Consider the following 19584-nt stretch of genomic DNA (forward strand, 5'->3'; position numbering starts at 1 on the left):
TTTCAAAAATACCGAGTAAACCGTTATTTACTAAACCTACCGGGGTAACATTCTACATGATCAGTCCACATGTCAAAATTAATGCGATGTGACAATGGCATGGCATTTTCATCGACGGGCCATATTGGAACTCAATATCCAAGAGCAACCTGCCTGTCATACAGCTGCAACATGGTTTTTCGACATGGCTTCGTACACTTCGTAATACTAACGCTGAATGGACCTTGTTGCTGCAAAGTTGCACAATGCGGTAGACTCTGTATAGTTGCACCTTGTATAGTTGCACATTTCCCTCACACCGACTCTCACTAGTCAGCGAGCGCTCTCCCACTACCGCGCTTATCCACACGACCCGCACTATACTGCAGTTAGAACCGTCTCACGTGTTCGTACACGTCCGATTTAATCGCACATACTAGATATCTGAAATTCGAATACCTAATTCTTGGTTTTACGATAGTGTTTGTGAATTAGTGAATCATTATATGAAGTTAAGATCATCTAGAAGCCTATGACCTGAGCTATGGAGGCTGTTGAACTAGCTGATGAGAAAACGGGCAATAGGAATACTGGCAAGTGTGGTTATAAAAGAAAGTCTACTCATCTGACGGTACAAGAAAAATTAAATTTAATCAAAAATGTGGAAGGCCGTTCTATATCAGCTATTGCACTTGAATACCAACTGGATCCGTCCACGCTAAGGAAATAGCTTAAAAATCGACCTGAGATTAAAGAGTGTTGTAGTAAGTGGCCAAAAAAACGAACAAATCAATCAACTCCCAATGAAGAAAATAAGGGCTACATTATTTCCAGTTTTTGGTCCCATTTTAAAAGGTAAGTATCATTATTGTTTTGTTCATGAACCGATATATTTTCTCTTTTTAGAGAAAGTGTGTAAAAAAGTTTTAGGAAGTTTCTCGCGTTTGTATTTCTATGTCCAGTTATCCGATATTCTTCCCTTGTCGGTGGATTTTTATTTCATCTTGCTGACAGATATCACGTTCGTTTCAAGAATAGTACAGTAATGTTAATATAATGTAGTTGAAATATAAATATATTGGACGACTTGTGAATATTGTGTGTTACGGCAACAGCCGTTGAGTTCCACGCCCAGATTGGGGATACAGACAAATTTTATGCAAGTGATGGCTGGCTAAGTGGGTGGAAATCAAGTTTCCAGATTCGACAACTTTCAGTCGATGGAAAACTTTCTGCAAGCACTACATCGGCCGAGAAATTTACGTCGGATTTTTTAGCACCAATGGATCAGGGAATTATAGTAATAAAAAATAAATACAGATGCTTACTCTTATCATCCACTTCGAATAGCCAAGAGAATAATCTTTCAGTTTTCAACCCACTTGAAATCTCTCAATATGAAAAATGTTTTTGGGTGAGCGAAGCATGGGACGAAGTCTCACCTGGCACGATACCCATGTGCTGGAACGCACTATTGCCAGAGAAATCATCTATTACCAGTACAGAATCCTCATCAGAAGTGAATACAGAATCAGTTTTACGCATTCTTCGGCGAGTAACTGATTACGAGTCAGCAGCCACAGAAATAACTGAAAATTGGCTAAGTATCGATGATAATTTACTTTTGGTGGAGCCTTCAATCGAAGAAATCATATCAACCATTCGCGATCGAAATAACAATATTGACCATGATTCAGTAGGTGAGAAATATACTTTTATAAAAATATGATACCTCGAATTTGTCCTGATAAAAATGTTTATAATAATTAGTACGATTGATACGAGTATTAGATGAATTATTGAATATGCCTTTAATTGATATTTTTAGAGGCTAAGGGTAACGTCATTGGACAATGCTTCTGTGACTCCAAAAGATGCCGAGTTAGGAGCGAATTGTTCCATCGATTTTTTTGAAGAAAACGGAATCATTTCAAAATCTGATATGGCAGTTTTGAGAAGACTGAAAAACAAAGTTATAACGGAAAAGCTTAATATTTAAGATAAATAAAAAAACAATCTTACACTACGAAGATTTTGAAAATTAAAGAAAAGAAATTGTCAGAATAAAAGTTGGATTAGTACTTACAGATTTTGGTTTAACATTTTAGCGATAAAATACTTTTTTATCGTTACTTGTGTCTCATATAGATCTCTATTTTTGTCAAATATCTGCAATAGATCTTCAATTTACTCCATCTTTAAGTCGGTACGTACATACAAACTTTACCAAATTTGAAGAAAAACATATTCATTTTTTGTGCGTGAAAGTTTATGTGTTTGAATTCCGCGCGTCCGAGCCATGTACACGCGATTGGTCGAGAGGCGGAGTCGGCAAGCCATAGGAATGGGCGCTGTACAGTTGCGTTTTTCCGAGAATTTTACGCTCCTACAGCTCGAGAGCGTGCAACTATACAGTCTACTGTAGATGAGATAATATAATGCGATCATTCTGTAATATTCGAGAAACAACTGAAACTCTGGAATTTACGAAAGTAGCTGAATACAAATATATCATAAAGTACGTTTCACTGAACTCTAATATAACTGGAAGGCTTGCTGCGGTGGTGGGGGTTCAGCCGAGAGAGATAGCTCACTCAAATTCAAACCGACTAGTTTATTTCACTGATATATAACTACACTGGATTGAATATTACCGCATACGATACGTCTAAGCTCGTGAATCCAATTGAACAGCTGAATTTGCGCTACCTTGTAGGGAAAGTTGTCACAAAAAGTGCGCCAGATTTGAATTGCGTAATATAAACTATTTAGATCTAACGACATATTCGTCGCACAAAAACAAGTTTTCGACGTGTAAAATAATGTTTGATACGTTAAATGAAGAACAAATCATTTCTTCGAAAGTAAATTATTATTTACAATTATATGATGGAAAAGGTCATTTACTAATATGGTGAAAAACTTGTATTTAAGCGTAATTTTTCGTGGTGTTCAAAAGACGTCTTCAATTCTGTGAAGTTACCGTCCATTATCCTTTATCCTATGGTAGGCTGAATTCCATATGGATTATTCAAAAATTTGTATAAAACCAATTCAACCGTTAGGGAATCACCATCCATTGTTCATCAAAGTAGAGCTTAAGACATGTAAAAAACGTTTTGAATTAGATCATATCGAAAAATTATAATTTAATCACAGAGTCAATAATACCTGAAGTCTCAATTTCATTTATAATAAGTCGGTTTATAATTTAAATATAGTGAATTTTCACTTACACGATTCGTACGCTATAATACTCGTTAAATATAAATATAATTCGTATTCTGATATAACCTCTACAAGTTGTCATTTGCAGAACGATACAGCGTTGTATACTCACTTGTAAAATGATCGTCCACGATCTTTTTTTTTGTATTACAAGAAAGGCATCTACCCATTTTTGTGTCAATAATTGTCACTATAATTTTCCATCTTCACAACAATTGAAATTACTGCTAACTGTCCGCGCTCGCGTGACTTTGATTATATACATATATAATAATAATAAGATGTTTATTTGCTCCCATAATTTGAGGGGTACATCTGCGGACCCTCGTTCCGCTTACATAACCACTCTTAACCTACTACTACACGTATACTCTATACTTACAAACTATTTACAATTTTGTTTTACATTTTTTTCCCCTTCTTTTTCCTCCTCTTTCTCTTCCATTCTCCCTCTTCACTCTCTCAAAGTCAGATTCTCCCACCCTCACAGGGGGAAAAAAAATAAAAAAATAAATAAAAATAAAAAACCGCTATCTCTTCACTCACACCTGCATCTTTCACACTCCAGCCAAGGACCTCCGTTACCGCTACACTTTTCTACTTTCCCTATTACTCTGCTTTTTCTCCCAGACCCCCTCTTAACTTCTCTATTATTTTCATCCATCTTTCTCCTTGTCCCTTCTCCCCCAAATTTTCCCCTCTCATCTCTTGCCAGCCTCTTTCAATGCCTAGCCCCGAGAATCCCTCCCACGCATGTTCCCATGTCTCCTCCTCCATTCCATATATACCGCACACCTTATTTTCTCTATTCTCCCAATAACTATATCCCTTCAGTTCATCTCCTAGTCTATTTTTTGCTATCCTTCCCCACCTTTCTTCACTTCACCCTTTTTCAAGATATTCTGGCACTCCCTTTCCCTTAACAAACTTACATTCCTTGTTGCTTCTCGAACCTACAATTCTTTCCCATCGCTCTTCCTCCTGCCTCCTTCTTTCTACTTTTACTAAATCCTCTCCTCTCATTACACCCATCTCCCATCTTCTCTCCACCTCCACCTCATATCATCCAACTTTGCCAACAACGCCATGTCATCTGCATACGCCAATGCATATACCTTCTCCCCCCCCCCCCCCCCCCCCCAACGATAAATCTATTCCACCCCACCTCCCTTTCTCTAGTTCGTCCTCCAAGTCCGCTAGAAACAGTACGAATAACAAGGGACTCAGTGGGCAGCCCTGCTTTACTCCCTTTTTCGTCCAAAATTTTTCCCCATTTCTTTCCCCACTCTGACCCTTCCCCACGTTTCTTTTAGCACCTCCTCGCATCTTCTTACCAATCCTTCCCTCACCCCTCTCTTCCTCATGTCTTCCACTAATTTACCGCGGTGGACCGAGTCAAAAGCCGCCTTGAAATCCACATACATTATTATCATTTTTCCTTTATTTTTAGCAATTTCCCTATTTATCAGATAATTTAGCACATATATTTTATCTATCGTTCCCCTTCCTGCTCTAAATCCCGCCTGATTTTCCGGCAATAACTTTTTACTCTCAACCTCTTCCTTTAACTTTTTTTCCAGTATTCCCACATATATTTTATACGCCATCTGTGTTAACGTAACTCCTCTATATTCTTCTACACTTTTCCCTTCCCCCTTTTTCACTATTGGTACCACCACCCCTTCTTTCCAGTCCTCTGGCCACCCTTCTCCTCTTCATACCCTCTGGCACACTCCCCACAACTCCATTGTCATTTCTGCACCCCCATACTTTCAAGCTTCATTAGGGATCCCATCCTCCCCCATCGCCCCTTTATTATATTTGAACTTTTTCATGATTTCTTCGACCTCCCGTAAAGTAATATCCCCCTTCTCCTCTCCCGCTGACTCCTCCTCTCCACTATTACCTTCTCTACTTCTCCTTTCTCTCACACCTCCCAAAACTTCTCTACAGTGTAAATCCCATTCCTCCATCCTTATGTTTTTATTTATCCCCTTTCTTTTCTTTCTCCCTTCGTTTACCCCCCCCCCAGATTTGTCCTTCTGTCCTTATACTTCCTACGCAAGTTTCCCATTTTTCTCTTTCCTTTTTCTTTTTTCCTTCACACAGTCTACTATATTTCCTCTTTTCCTCACAGTACACCTTCCTATCTATTTCCCCGTCTCTAAACTTCTGCAAGGGCTCCCTCGGACTTTTTTTTCCTTCCCTACACTCTTCATCCCACCATCCTGATGCCTGTTTGCTCCTCACTCTTACCTTCTCCGTTTCCCCGACAGCCTTTCTCACCCACTCCTTTAGACTTTCCCACTCCACCTCTACACTTCCCTCTCGTCTAACCCCCTTTCTAAATTCCTCCTCACATTTCTGTGCCCCCTCCTCCGTCCACACTCCTCTTCCTATACTCCCTCATCTTCCTGCCTTGCTCCTCCAACTTTTAGACCCCCTGACTACCCCAACAACAACTGGCATATGATCCAATTCAATCCTTTCCTCTACTTTCAACTCCACTATACTTTATTTAATTCTTTCATCAATCAATACCAGATCTATAACTAAACATCCCCTCCCCCCTACAAATGTCCATTCCCCTTCTTCATCCCGCCTCACACACCCATTCGCTATTGCCCACCCTCTTCCATTGATGAACTTAAATAACTCTTTACCTGCCTTATTCACTACTTTATCTTTCGACTTTCTACCCCCTTCGTCCTGTTCATTATATTCTATCCCTCCTTCTGTCCCTGTCCTAGCAGTAAAATCTTCCCCTTTTATCACTCATCTATCCTTATTAACTTCCTCCATCCATCCTCTCATTAACTTCTTTTTTCTCTCCAAATCCTCATTTACATATACCCCTCCTACCCACCACCATTCTTTCCCTAGTTTAACTTCTCTTTCCACTCATCCGTCAATATCCCACTTTCCTCTTTTGCCTACTTTAATATCCTCCTTCACCCCTAGTACTGTACCTCCCTTTGCCCTTCCTCTCCCTTTTGGTATAATCGCTTCCTGTATATTCCATTTGAAACTTCTTTTCCAATTCTTTCTTATCTCCTCCTATTTCTTCTTACCCACCCATATCTCCACTAATATTGCAACATCCCAATCTTTCAACCCTTCTCAGAAGTCTTTTCTCTTGTTCCTCAACCCCGCCACATTCCAAAAACCTATCCTATATTTTCTCTTACTCTCATACTCCCCTTCATCTCTCTCTTTCCTATCCTTTCCCGTCCCCTTTTTCTTCTTTTCCCCCCTTATTCATTTCCCTGCTGTACTCTCCAATCTCCTTCTACTTCATCCCACAATCTCATTTCTCATCTACCCACATCTTCATATAACCTACCTTTACCCTTCTCCCCTTTCCTCTCTCGTCAGGTTGTCCTCAATTCTTACCTTTTCCCTTCTTAACCTGTTTTTCGACAACATCACCTCTCTTTTCTTCTCTAGTCCCTCCAACTCAATTAAAACCATTCCTCTCCCTTCTCTATCTACCGTCCCTATTTTTCTCATACTTTTTTTCACCCCCTACAACTCCTATTTTTTCCCAGATCCTTTCAATTTCATTTTCCCACCTTACCCCCGTTTTCATTTCCACTCCTTTAACTCTAACATTCTTCCTTCTCTCCTCCCTCTCCTTCTTTTCCGTTCCTAGTTGTAATTTCCTAATTCATTTTTCAGTCTCTTCATCCATCCCCTCCACCCCTATCTGCACACCATCTCCATTTTCCCTGCTTTTTTCTGCTGCGTCAATTTCTAACTTTTCCAGCCTTTTTTTCATCTTTTCTAATCTATCCCTCAACACTTTTTTCTCCTCCTCCCAGATCCTTTTGAACTCATCTCTTTCTCTCTTTCCGTCTTCTCTTAGTATGCCCACACTATTTCCTACCCTTCCACATTCCTCTTTTATCCTACCATCTATCTCCTCTAGATTCCTCAAAATTCCTTCCATTTTCTCCTTTTCCTCTGGTGACCTCACCACAATCTTACTTCTTTTAAAAACCTCTTTCTCTTCTAGGTCTCCCGCTACTTTCACTTCCCCCTCTACCTCTCTCTCCTTCCTCTTACCTCCTGCCGCCACTTCACTTATATCACCTGTGGTAGCCGCTCTAACTATCCCTACACTTTGCAATTTAAATTTTACCACCTGATCTACCTCTTTACCATACGACATACTCTACTATCTATACTTACTACCTACCTTATCCACCGCCGTTCCCACTTTACCCATGTACTCACCGCCCGAGTTACTTTCACTCGCCCCCTGGCACTACCGTCGTTCTCTCACCTGCCCCCTTCACCTCTCCACCCCTCACTGCCGCGCCGCAACCTAACCTCCTAACTACCACCCCTACTTCATACCCCAAAAATACAATTTGATTCTATTCCTCCATCCTCTTTCATTCATTACACTTTAACTCTTACCTATTCTCTTTCACCTATTCACGAACACTCCCCTGATTCTTAAACCCGAACCTCTAAAAATTGAAAACATTATTGCACTGGTCTATTTACCTACTGTAAACAACGTCACCGGAAACGGATGTCTTATATACATATATATACATAGGTATATATCTGAAGTGACAAGAATCCCTACAAAATGGCTACCGTTCAATTGCCCTCACGGCAGCGCGCTTATATCCAATCCAGTGTAGTTATATATCAGTGGATTGTCCGGAAAAGAAACAGAGTAGTGGCGACAAACCGAAAAACAGAAGTAGTTTGCAGTCATACGTACTTGTGGTCGCGGGAAAGAGAGCAGATCGATGACTCGGAAAGAGCGGGTCGGTATCTCGGAGGGACAAGTGAGGCGTCTGCTCGAGGTCGATAACCCAGAAGCCTGAATTGGCGACAGTAAGGCTTCTCGACATATCTCGCATCAGCGCGAATGGTTTCAAACTCTCCGCACGGGCATCGTTGACACTGTTGTGCATGGCAACTACGTTGAGTGCAAGATACAAGGTAAGGGGAATATAAACCTTGAAACGGTTTTTGACGGTCATTGGAATCGCGTGCGAATAGAAGGTGTACTATACATATATACGGAAGTACAGAAAAACCTACTTTCCATGGGTGCGTGCGCCGAGAAAGGTTGTTTTATCGGGTTTGACAATGAATGCATGACAGTATCATTGAAAGATGAGACAATTATGAACGGTGTAAAACAAAGTAACGCAATTTATCGAATACTCGATCGCGTGATGTTACCGAAAGAAACGATGGGTTCTGATGTATTTCAACGAGAGAAATCGAAAGTGAAGAATAAAAATTTTCGATATCTCGCTTAGTTTTCGAGATATCGATACCTATCGATTATTTTTGTTTTTTGAAATATCTTGGTAAATATGACGTTTTCGAAAAAATCATAAGGAACACTTTTTGTAGGAAATTAAATTTCCTATAGAAAAGGTCCTATGCAAATTTTCGATAAATGCGCACCCGTAATTCCACGCACACATCGAGGTGCCCAGCACGCACCCTGTGATTCTACGAACCCTGTGATTTACGTCGCCCCGGAAATCGTACTCTTGCCGGAAAAGCGCATCGAAAATCGTATCCAGGAAAATCGAGTTCGCGCGAAATGGAGCCGGGTGAGTGCGTCCATACTGATGTACGTGGACCGATTCAGAAAAAATCGCAAGGAGGTGCAAGCTACTTCGTAACGTTCACTGATGAAGCCCCGAGTTTTTTCCATGCTTACTTTCTGAAACATAAAAACGAAGTGTTCGAAAAATCCAAGATTTATGAGCGGCTAGTCGAAAACAAGTTCGGATCAAGACCGAAGGTAGTGAGATCGGATAACGGGCGTGAATATAAAGATACAGCGATGACAGCGTACCTTGAAGCACGAGGAACACGTATGGAAAATTCGGCAGCCCACACACCACAACAGAACGGAAAGGCAGAGAGGGCGAATCGAACCATCTTTGAAAGCGCCAGACTGATGCTCCAAGAAAAAAACCTTCCGGAGATGCTGTGGGCTGAGGCTATTAACACTGCTGTGTATATGCTAAACAGAAAATCGCACTTGGGCAGATAAGAACTCAAGACGGCATGCGAAGATTGGACCGGAAGAAAACCGGCGCTATGTCACGTTAGAGTCTTCAGATCGACAGCATATGCTCATGTTCCCAAGCAGTTTCGTGAGAAACTAGACGATAAGGCGAAAAAGTTAATACTAGTGAGATATCAGGACGAGTCAGAGAATTATCGTTTGTGGGACTCGGCAAAGAGAACAATTGTGGTGTCTCGGGATGTCGAGTTTAACTAAACGGAAGCTGAATAGAGTACAAGCGTGAAGAATCCAGAAGAAAAATCAATGAAAATAACACAAAACGACGAGGTTATCGAGTTTCAGACGAAAATGTACCGGACGACGCAGCACTGCATCAGCAGGAAGAAGGAGTCGAGGTGCAGAACGAGCTACGCGAGTTAGTGGCTAGAAAACAACTCCGAGATCGAAAACTGATTTAGCGACCACAAAGGTATCTCCACGAGATCGATTACGTAGAGCACCGACTACGCTGCAGGAAGCGGTGAGTGGACCTAATTGAACAAAATGGTTGAAAACGATTATTCAGGAATTGCTAACTCATCAAAATAACGAAACTTGGACAGTGGTCAGAAAGAAGCCCGGCGATAAGCTAATAGACTCGAAGTGAGTCTTCGAGGTCGGTCAGGGGTCATCAGCCGGTGAGTATCAGCGACAATTTGTAACGACAAAGAACGCCTGTGTGCGCGAGGCATTTTTCAGCGATAAGGTGTGCAATACAACGAAACATTAGCACCTGTTATCCGGTATGATTCACTCCGAGCACTGTTGACGAAGATAACGCAAGACTCTACGAGCTGGCTCAGCCTGATGTTTAAACTGCCTTCTTATATAGCAAACTGGAGGAGGAGATTTTTATGAAAGTTCCTGAGGGGCTCGCTATCGAAGGAGGTCTGGATGTGCTAGAAGACTACGTGTGCAAATTAAACAGGTCACTCTATTGCTTGAAGCAGTCACCCAGATGCTGGAATCGCAAGTTTAGTGATTTTCTAAAAAGGTTAAACTTTGCTCAAGGCCATTCAGATCAGTGTATCTTTAAAGGACGTGTCGATGGTGTGAATATCCTTCTAGCATTCTTTGTCGACGATGGCCTTATGGCTTCAGAATCGAGTGAAGTGCTAGATGCTGTAATGAGTTGTCTGAAAAGTGCGTTTGAGATAACTACAGGAGATGCGTCACGATTTGTATGTTTGCAAATAGAACGAAATCGTGTCGAGAAAACGATATTCATTCCTCAATCCGAGTATGTTGACAAAATTCTTGTAAGATTTGGTATGTCGGACGTAAAATCTGTATGTGTGCCTGCTGATCCGGTGGTTGAATTATATCCTGTCGGAGACGAAAATGAAAATGAGAGTCTATGTAAAATATATTCCCACAAAATACCAAAAAGCTGATATATTTACAAAAGCGTTGCCCAAAATGTAATTTGGCTTATTGTGTGATATGTTGTAAATAACGAGTGCTTAAACGGTGAATGTCTTGGATAGATGAATGTTTATCGCATGGTGTAAGGACTAAGGTGTGCTCGATAGAGAACCAATTTTCGTACAAGGTTGCGTATTCCACCAGTTGACGTCACGGCAAGTCATAGTAAGCCTACAGCGCATGCACGAGTACAAATTACAACATACCGGCAACTATTACTTCGATAAACGTATAAACAAACGTGGTGGGTCACGCAACGCGTTGACGCGCATCATTTCACGAATTGAATCAAATGTTCAACTGTTCGGTTAAGGGCTGTAAGAATCCTACTAGGACCTGCAGAGGAAAAAGTATTCACATTTCCGCTATGCGTGAACTGAAGAATTCAGTCAACGTTTCATGTGTAACATTCTAATCTACCTTGAATCTTCCGACAGTTTTGAATTGACCGCCTGTTGTGACGTCAACTGGTGGAATTTTTCTATTGGTTGATCCGAAAAGCTGCGCTGTAGCACACCTTAATCCTTACACCATGGTTTATCGCACTCGTACCTCCCCGCGCCTGCGTGCGCCGTTTTTGCAAAGGAGAAACTATAATGTGATCGCATGCCGAAAGGAGGCGCTAAGAGAAAGAAAAACTTTATTTCATGCCCATGCGTCTCCTATGTATTAAACGTTTTTTTAGTCTCGTGATGTGTTCTTGTCAATAAAACTAAACTTTCTTAATCCATTACCATCAGCGTTTCAGCTGATTCTCAGATCCATGAAACTATTCCCTCTGACACCTCACAAATCTTAACAAACTCGATTCCAATGCATCGATTATTTTTGGCCAAGTAGCCATTTTTACTACTAACAAGACTGAGCTTCTGCATACCTCATAAGTCTCATACTTACCAATGAGTCTTACGTAAAAGTCCCAAATCCTCAACAGTGATAATCAAACTACTACTCATGAACACGAGACTGAGTTTTTTAAATCGTTAGTCCCAATACAGGCCGCTCCCGTAATAGTGCCACTCCTAATAATACCGCTTCCCCTCATTCTCGCTCGAACGTAACCCCCACCACGGGCTCACTTCGGGTTTCATATTCGTCTCTGTCAATAGTGCCAAACGCTGGCTCAATGAAATAGCGTATAATTTTCTGCTTTAAATTCAAATTATTGTCATTATTTTTTTAATAATGTTATTTCGTCACAAAATTCATAAAATAGTAATCATATTGTTTCGTTCTCATCATTAATTCGCGAATCCCACGTCGATGATCCATATCTTTTTGCCTTCTCTCTAAACATTTTTTGGTCCTTCGAGCCGGATCAGTCGCGAATCGAATCGGATCATTCGCAAATCGAGTCGAATCTTTCGAATCGTTGCGACTTACGGGAAAACGAATTAGCTAGTGAGTGAAACGGAACTATCGCGTGTACATCAAGTTGTGAAAGTTCACGTAATCAAAGTGAACAATATCGTTATCGGTGAAAACCATCACCAAAATCAGTCGCGTCCGTTAAATTCAAACGTGCGGTGTCCTCTGTAGTGACCGTGACTAAGATCTGAGCGTCAACAACACCGATCTCTCGGAGTGTGAATCGCGTCGCGCTACTATCAGTGTATTTGTGTCTCGTTCGTGAAAACTCAGTTCGTCGCGTGAGTTTAAATCCTCTCGTACATCAACATGTCGATCGAAGAACATATCGAACGTCAAAACGACTACATTTGGCGCATCTCTCGTGCCGTCGAAAAACTGCGCAAGCTCGGCGAGGCAAAAATCACTTACGGGCAGGTGAAGTCGCGGCTTAATGCCTTAAATTCAAGTTGGAATAAGTTCCAAGATAATCACGAAAAGATCAGCGAGATCAAGTTCGCAGCAAAAGGTGATCAACTCGACGCGATCAAAAGGCTTTCGTACTTCGCGAAAGATCATTACGGACTGTGTGAAGAGCACTTCTTGAGTGGCGAAGGAGTGATGTTTGATCTTTTCGAATCGCTAAAGCCTGCGCCTGCAGCAACCGCGCAAGCCGCTGCAGCTCCTCAAGACGCACCAGCAGGAGGATCATCAAAACGGTTACCGCGTATCGAACTGCCCACTTTCGCGGGCAGCTACTCAGAATGGAAGCCGTTTCACGACCTCATCTCGTCGATGGTTCGCGAAAATTGGCAACTTTCGGAAGTGGAAAAGCTGCACTACCTCAAAACCAGTGTGAACGATGAACCGTTACAACTCATCAAAAACATTTCTCTCACCGCAGAAAACTTCCCTCGAGCTTGGGAAACTCTCGTCTCACGATACGAAAACAAGCGGCTTCTGACTGATTCTCATCTCGCGACACTTTTCGCGATTCCTCGTGTCACTAAAAAATCATCATCGGAACTAAAGAGCTTGCACAGCAACACTTGAGAAGCTCTTGGCGCGCTCGAACTTCTCGATGGTCCCGAGAAATTAGAGGATCACATCATCGTGCACATGACGATTCGCAAGCTCGACCCAGCATCTCTCAAAGAGTGGGAGAAAAGTGTTAGCGAGAAACTCGAGCCCCCCACGTTTGCGGAGCTCAAGGCGTTTCTCATCGGTCGCATCCACACCCTCGAAGCCGTGGAGCAAGCTCATGCTCACAATCAAATAGCGACGTCGAAACCGCACTCATCGCAAGGAAGGTCAAATCTTCAGACGACAAGGTCACATACAGCGCAATCAAAGGAACAGTCGTGTGCTTGTTGCAAAGGCAACCACTACAATCGCGTTCTGTTCGACCTTTCGCGAAAAATCTCTGGATCAAAGAAGGGAAGTGGTTTCTGCGAAAAAGCTTTGCTTCAATTGTCTCGGTCCACATCAGCAGAAGGGCTGTCGATCCAAAAAAACGTGTCGCGTGTGCAACGGTCGACATCATTCCTTGCTGCATCAAAACTCTTCCTCAATCTCGACAGCTGCCAACCGCAGCACACCTCAAGGACAGGCCGCAGTAGCGCAACCTGCAGTGCAGAACGCATCGATCTCGAACAGCGCCTCTCAGGTGAGCAACCACTCAGCTCAGCCTACAATGATCAAGCGCTCTCCAGTTCTTCTCGCCACAGTGCAATTGATCGCCTCGAATCCGGAGACTGGAGTGAGAATCATCGCTCGCGCTCTACTCGATTAAGGATCCGAAAGTTCATTCGTCACGGAGTCGCTAGCGCAACAATTGCGATTACGTCGGCATCAAGCAACGATACCGATCATTGGCGTCGGAGCTCATCAATCGGCAGTGACTCGCGGCATCGCGACATTGCAACTCCAATCTCGTGCTCACACCTCGTTCTCGTGTCAGGTGGAGGCACTCGTGCTTCCACGACTCACATCGTATCTACCCTCATTTCGACTTCTCGTCGAAGACTGGCCTCATCTACGTTTTGCACATCCCAGTCAAATCGACGTAATTCTCGGAGCTGACATCTATAGCAACATCACTGGTCAAGGAGTTCGAAGAGGAACACCAGGAACACCAATCGTGCAAGAAACTCAGTTCGGTTGGGTCCTCTCCGGCTGCGTTTCAGAGGAAGCAGCAAGCCCCTCGTATGGCTCAATCCAAGGCTTCCAATGCTCCCTCGATCACGAACTGCTCGATCTCGTGCAGCAGTTTTGGAAGCAGGAAGAAGTGTCGAAACTTTTTGCACTAACTTCCGAAGAAGAGCGTTGTGAGCAACACTTTCGCGAAACGGTTTCTCGAACTGCGTCCGGTCGTTACGTAGTTCGGCTGCCGCTCAAGGACAATTTGGTAGAGCTCGGCAACTCGCGGAATCCCGCGCATCAAATGCTCCTTCGTTTGGAGAAACGGTTCGGTAGCGACGCGAAACTCAAGGAAGCTTACTTGAGCTTCCTTCGTGAATATTGTGAACTCGGGCACATGCGTCGCGTTATCAATATACCTGAAGACAATTCCCGCGTGTTTTATCATCCCGATCACGGTGTAGTTCGCGACAGCAGTTCAACAACAGTTGCGTGTCGTGTTCAACGGGTCTCAAAGAACCAACCTCGGACTCTCTCTCAAAGACAATCTTCTCGTCGGTCCAAAAGTGAAAACCGACCTCGCGGACGTTCTCTTACGCTGGCGACAATATCCAGTCGCGTTCTCATCAAACATCGTCAAGATGTACCGACAAGTTTTGGTCCACAATGATGACCAAGATTTTCAGCGAATCCTCTCGAGGGAAGAACCAGAGCTACCGATTGAAGAATATCAACTGATTATGGTAACGTATGGCCTTGCAAGCGCTCGGTATCTCGCGATCTGTGTTCTTCATCAACTCGTTCAGGATGAAGGTAAGCAGTATCGCTTTGCGAGCCACGTCGTTCTCGAAAACACGTACGTCGACGACATCCTCTCAGGAACAGAGGACGTTGATCAAGGTCGCAAGGAAATCAACGAACTCAATCAACTGCTCAAGGCGGGCGGCTTTGAACTTCAAAAGTGGACTTCAAGCCACCCAGAAACTCTCGTTGACATTTCTCGAAACCATCAAGAGATCGCGGTGCATCTACATCTCGATCAAAGTCCATTCTTTCGGGCTCTCGGTCTTGCGTGGAGACCAGACATCGACGCGTTCGCGTTCTCTCCACAAATTCATCAAACTCGGGACATTTTCACGAAACGAAAAGTTCTCTCACAAACCACGCAGCTCTTTGATCCTCTCGGATGGCTCTCGCCGATCACGATCAGAGCCAAAATCTTTATGCAGGAATTGTGGGCACTCGATTTCGACTCGGACGAGCCGCTCTCAGCTTCATTGTCCTGGCGATGGATCGAGTTTCTACAAGATCTTCAAGGCATCTCAGCTATCACCATCCCACGATGGATCGGGTTAAGTTCAGCATCTCTCGGGATAGAGATCCACGGTTTCGCGGATGCCTCTCAAAGTGCATTAGGCGCAGTGATCTCCGCGCGAACGTATATCAACACTCACGAAGTGCGCGTTTCACTAGTGTGCGCGAAAACTAAAGTAGCGCCGCTAAAGAAGGTGACAATTCCTCGTCTCGAACACTGTGCCGCGAATCTTCTCGTCCGGTTGATGTGTCATGTGGAAAAGACTCTTAATTTCGAAAATACCCCGGTTTATCTGTGGACGGATTCCACAGTCGCGCTCGCGTAGATCAAAAGCCACCCATCGCGGTGGAAAGAATTCGTTCGTAATCGCGTAACGGAAATCCAAGAGTTCGCGCGCGCTCGTTGGTATCACATCTCGGGTTCTGAAAACCCCGCTGATCTTGCGTCTCGTGGTGCATCTCCGGAGCAACTCCAAAAATCAGAACTTTGGACCTTCGGACCATCCTGGCTCTCGAAGCCTTCTGTCAATTGACCATCCTTATCTCCGCGACCGGAAGAAAACATTCATCTCGAGGAATGAAAAGGGCTGTCGACCCACATCGCAACAGCTAAGCTGCTACAAATCTGAGATTTCGTCGATCGCTGTTGGGATATTTCGGATGAGAAGGAAAAGGTTTCCGTATTAATTAGTATGACGATAATGTTCGGATGAAACTCGATAATAAACTTTATTGATACATAAGCAAACGACGTGGTTACTCGCTCCCCTTCGCCGGAAGACTAAAACGCTCTACGCACATCCGTGCACACCAGCGCTCCTCTCGTCGACCACACACACTGCACCTCCCTCACAGCGCACGCAGGCACGGGAGATACGAGTTTGATAAACTCACTTTCTCAACAATCGCTACTCAAAACTATCGACTCTCCTCAAGGTCACATCATTGTGTAAGCACGCAGCAAATCGGTTCCTCGCGAAGACGACATCTAATCACGTAAACACGTCTATCACTGTCGGACCGATCTCTACTCTCGAATTGAGGGACGCCCAACTATTTTGGACCAAGGTGACCCAGCAGGCGTACTTCGCAGAAGAAATTCGCCAAATCGAGACAAGCTCAAGTCTCACTCGAAGTCATCCACTATCGCGACTCACGCCGTTCATCGATTCGAACGGATTCCTCAGAGTCGGTAGTCGACTGAATCACTCATTGCTTTCGTATGACGAAAAGCACCCGTTCATCTTGCCTCACGAATCATCGTTCTCCACATTGATCATCGATCATCATCATCGGTTGACGCTCCACGGAGGTCCGCAACTCACTCTCACTACAATCCGACAGCGGTACTGGATCCTGGGAGGAAGAGTACCGATCCGCATGTTCATACATCGTAGCGTTCCTTGTGCGCGTCATCGCGCCACTCTCAACAGCCAACAGATGGGCCAACTCCCTCAGTCTCGAGTCACGCAATCAAGGCCGTTTCTTCACTCTGGCGTTGACTACGCTGGTCCATTCTCGATTCGAGCCTCCCCCGGAAGAGGAGCGAAATCATGCAAGGGATATATCGTTATCTTCATCTGCTTCACGACCTCGGCTTCACATCTCGACGAGGAATTTGTGCCTCGATCGCAAGCGGTTGTGGAACGAATCTCGTCGGCGCAGACTCAGAACTTCGCCGTCTTCTCGCTGCATCGTCAAAGGAGTTCTCAGAAATCGCAAACATACTCGCATCACACGGAACCCAGTGGCGGTTCAATCCTCCCTCCGCGCCTTATTTCGGTGGAAAATGGGAAGCCGGAGTCGAATCGGTCAAATTTCACCTCAAACGAGTCATCGGAGATGCGACTCAAACGTTCGAGCAATTCGCGACGTTTCTCACGCAAGTAGAAGCCACGCTCAATTCTCGACCACTTTGCGCCATCTCGGACGATTCACGGGATCTTCAGTGCCTTGACTCCAGGACACTTTCTCGTCGGCTCAGCATTAAACACAATTCCTGAGCCGTCACTCATCGAGGTGCCAGTTCAACGGCTACCGCATTGGCAACACTCGCGTCAAATGCTGGAGCATTTTTAGAAACGGTGGAGTACGGAGTATCTTCAGTCCTTCCGAAACCTCTCGAAATGGCAGACTTATTGCGGGAACATCAAAATCGGATCCATCGTTCTCGTAAAAAACGAAAATCTACCTCCATCTGTGTGGCCCCTCGCGAAAGTGATCGAAATGCATCCGGGAACCGACGGTCTCGTTCGCGTGGTGACCGTTAAAACGAAATCCGCTGTGTTAAAACGTCCAATCGTAAAATTGTGTGTGCTTCCGGTGTCCTCTCAAGACAATTATTGACTCTAAGAATGAATAACGCACGGCGGGCGGCATAATCTAATTTCGCGATCGTTACCGATAGCGAAGCGGGCGGTATGTTTCGGCAAAGTATCGAATAGTTAAATGTGTGTCTCGCGACACTCGAAATCGTCCTCGCACATGTACGTACACTCGCGTGCAATGTTTACTTGTCGTCTCTGCGTCAAATCTCACCACTTGCCCGTGTCACGACTCAAAACCTATCAGCTGTATCTCATGTATTGTCTACTGTCTCGAAATCATGTATGTGTGTAATCTATGTGTTCTCTCGCTCGGTAAAATCTTCACTCTCTGTAACGTTCTCTTGCGATACGGTCTGTATCGCCACATCGAAACCAATAAAAGTCTCGTTTATCGGTAATCATTATCTCTCTCCATCTCAACATCATTTTCGTTTCATTTACACTCGTCCTCATCACTAATTCGCGGATCCCACGTCGATGATCCATATCCTTTTGCCATCTCTCTAAACACATATCATTAAAAAATTCTCATAAATTTCTATTATTATCATTGAAATAATAATTGATTTTATTCTAAGAAGTAGAGATTATATACATTTGATGATTTTACTGTATCAATATGTTTTTTTAACACTTTCTGTGGAGTAAATGGGGATACGTGTGAAAAGTTTTCCTGAAATAACGAAATTTAGAAAAAGAAATTGAATTTCGAAAATCGGATTAATCCATTTTTTTATGATAAGGAAAACGAATGTAAATATACCCGAGTAATCACAGTTTACCCGGTGCGGCGGCACTATTACGAGAGCGAGACGAGAATTTCGACGGCGTGAACGCAAGTCAGTGGTGGGGGTACCTGAGTTCCAAGAAAAATACTCCGCTACTCCCCCATCGCCGGTACTATTATGAGAGCGGACTGTATTTATGCTACTTTTCCTCAGGTCTTAGCCTCGATCCCATACGAGTGGACTCGTACACAGCTACTATACTTTTCTGGAGCACGTGCGATTCTCATTCCCCTGTTCCTGTTGTGCGCTATTCCAAGACGAGCGCCGATTTTGTCGGGCGAAGGCTATCCGTTATTGTTCTCGCTACTCCTAGGCTTGACCAACGGAATTGTTGGAAGTGTACCCATGATTCAAGCACCCAGCAAGGTACCCGAGGAACACAGAGAATTGACGGGTAAGAAGCTATGTATATAACACCTTCTAACCGATGGATCACTATTACATGTACATACAGGGAAGGCCTGGTCAATGGACCCAATCTGATCCACTCAGTACGCCTACCCCACACATGCACAACTCTTACGTGAGCCGAGCTAGACGGTCAATACTGCAAACTTGAGAAAAAATACGTTCCGCTAGGGAATCTTGAGCCCGCGACCGTCATGGTAACCATTGGCGTCAGTGTCGCACAGAGTAGTCAGAATTATGTGAATCACTAGATCGTGATAAATTCACGATACAAGATTATCACTTTAATTAGAAAACATGGTAAAAATAAATTGACTAGAAATAATTATTCCATTCATTGGGAATTGTGATTCTGGAATAATTAAATTTAGCGGATAATGTGACGGTGCAAAAAGTTAAGGATATCAGAACAACATGCGACTGAAACAAAGTTAAATGACATGAATTTTATTACATGTAAATTAGTAACAGGAGGTTGGAGAATCCGTTTAATGATAACACCGGTTAACACAAATTTTGAGCCTGTGTTCTAGATGTCAAATTTTGATTTCTTCCACGTAACTAATAAAAGAAA

At 43.6% G+C, this 19584-nt stretch overlaps 1 protein-coding gene across 4 annotated transcripts in view; it reads left to right on the top strand.

The window, feature by feature from the left end:
• Nucleotides 1-19584, top strand: part of LOC124175488 (equilibrative nucleoside transporter 4) — a 76590-nt gene that overhangs the window by 8509 nt on the left and 48497 nt on the right. For 3 of the 4 annotated variants that reach the window (XR_006869172.1, XM_046555814.1, XM_046555815.1), the window contains exon 9: nucleotides 18756-18996. Coding sequence is in view for 2 of the 4 variants with exons in the window: in XM_046555814.1 (XP_046411770.1) it covers nucleotides 18756-18996 (241 nt within the window). In the remaining 2 variants the exon portion in view is untranslated. Of the gene's footprint in view, nucleotides 1-18755; nucleotides 18997-19056; nucleotides 19220-19584 lie in introns of all 4 variants that reach the window. The other variant, XR_006869173.1, reaches the window with a different exon arrangement.

Source organism: Neodiprion fabricii, chromosome 2, assembly GCF_021155785.1.
Source record: "Neodiprion fabricii isolate iyNeoFabr1 chromosome 2, iyNeoFabr1.1, whole genome shotgun sequence".
Lineage (NCBI taxonomy): Eukaryota > Metazoa > Arthropoda > Insecta > Hymenoptera > Diprionidae > Neodiprion > Neodiprion fabricii.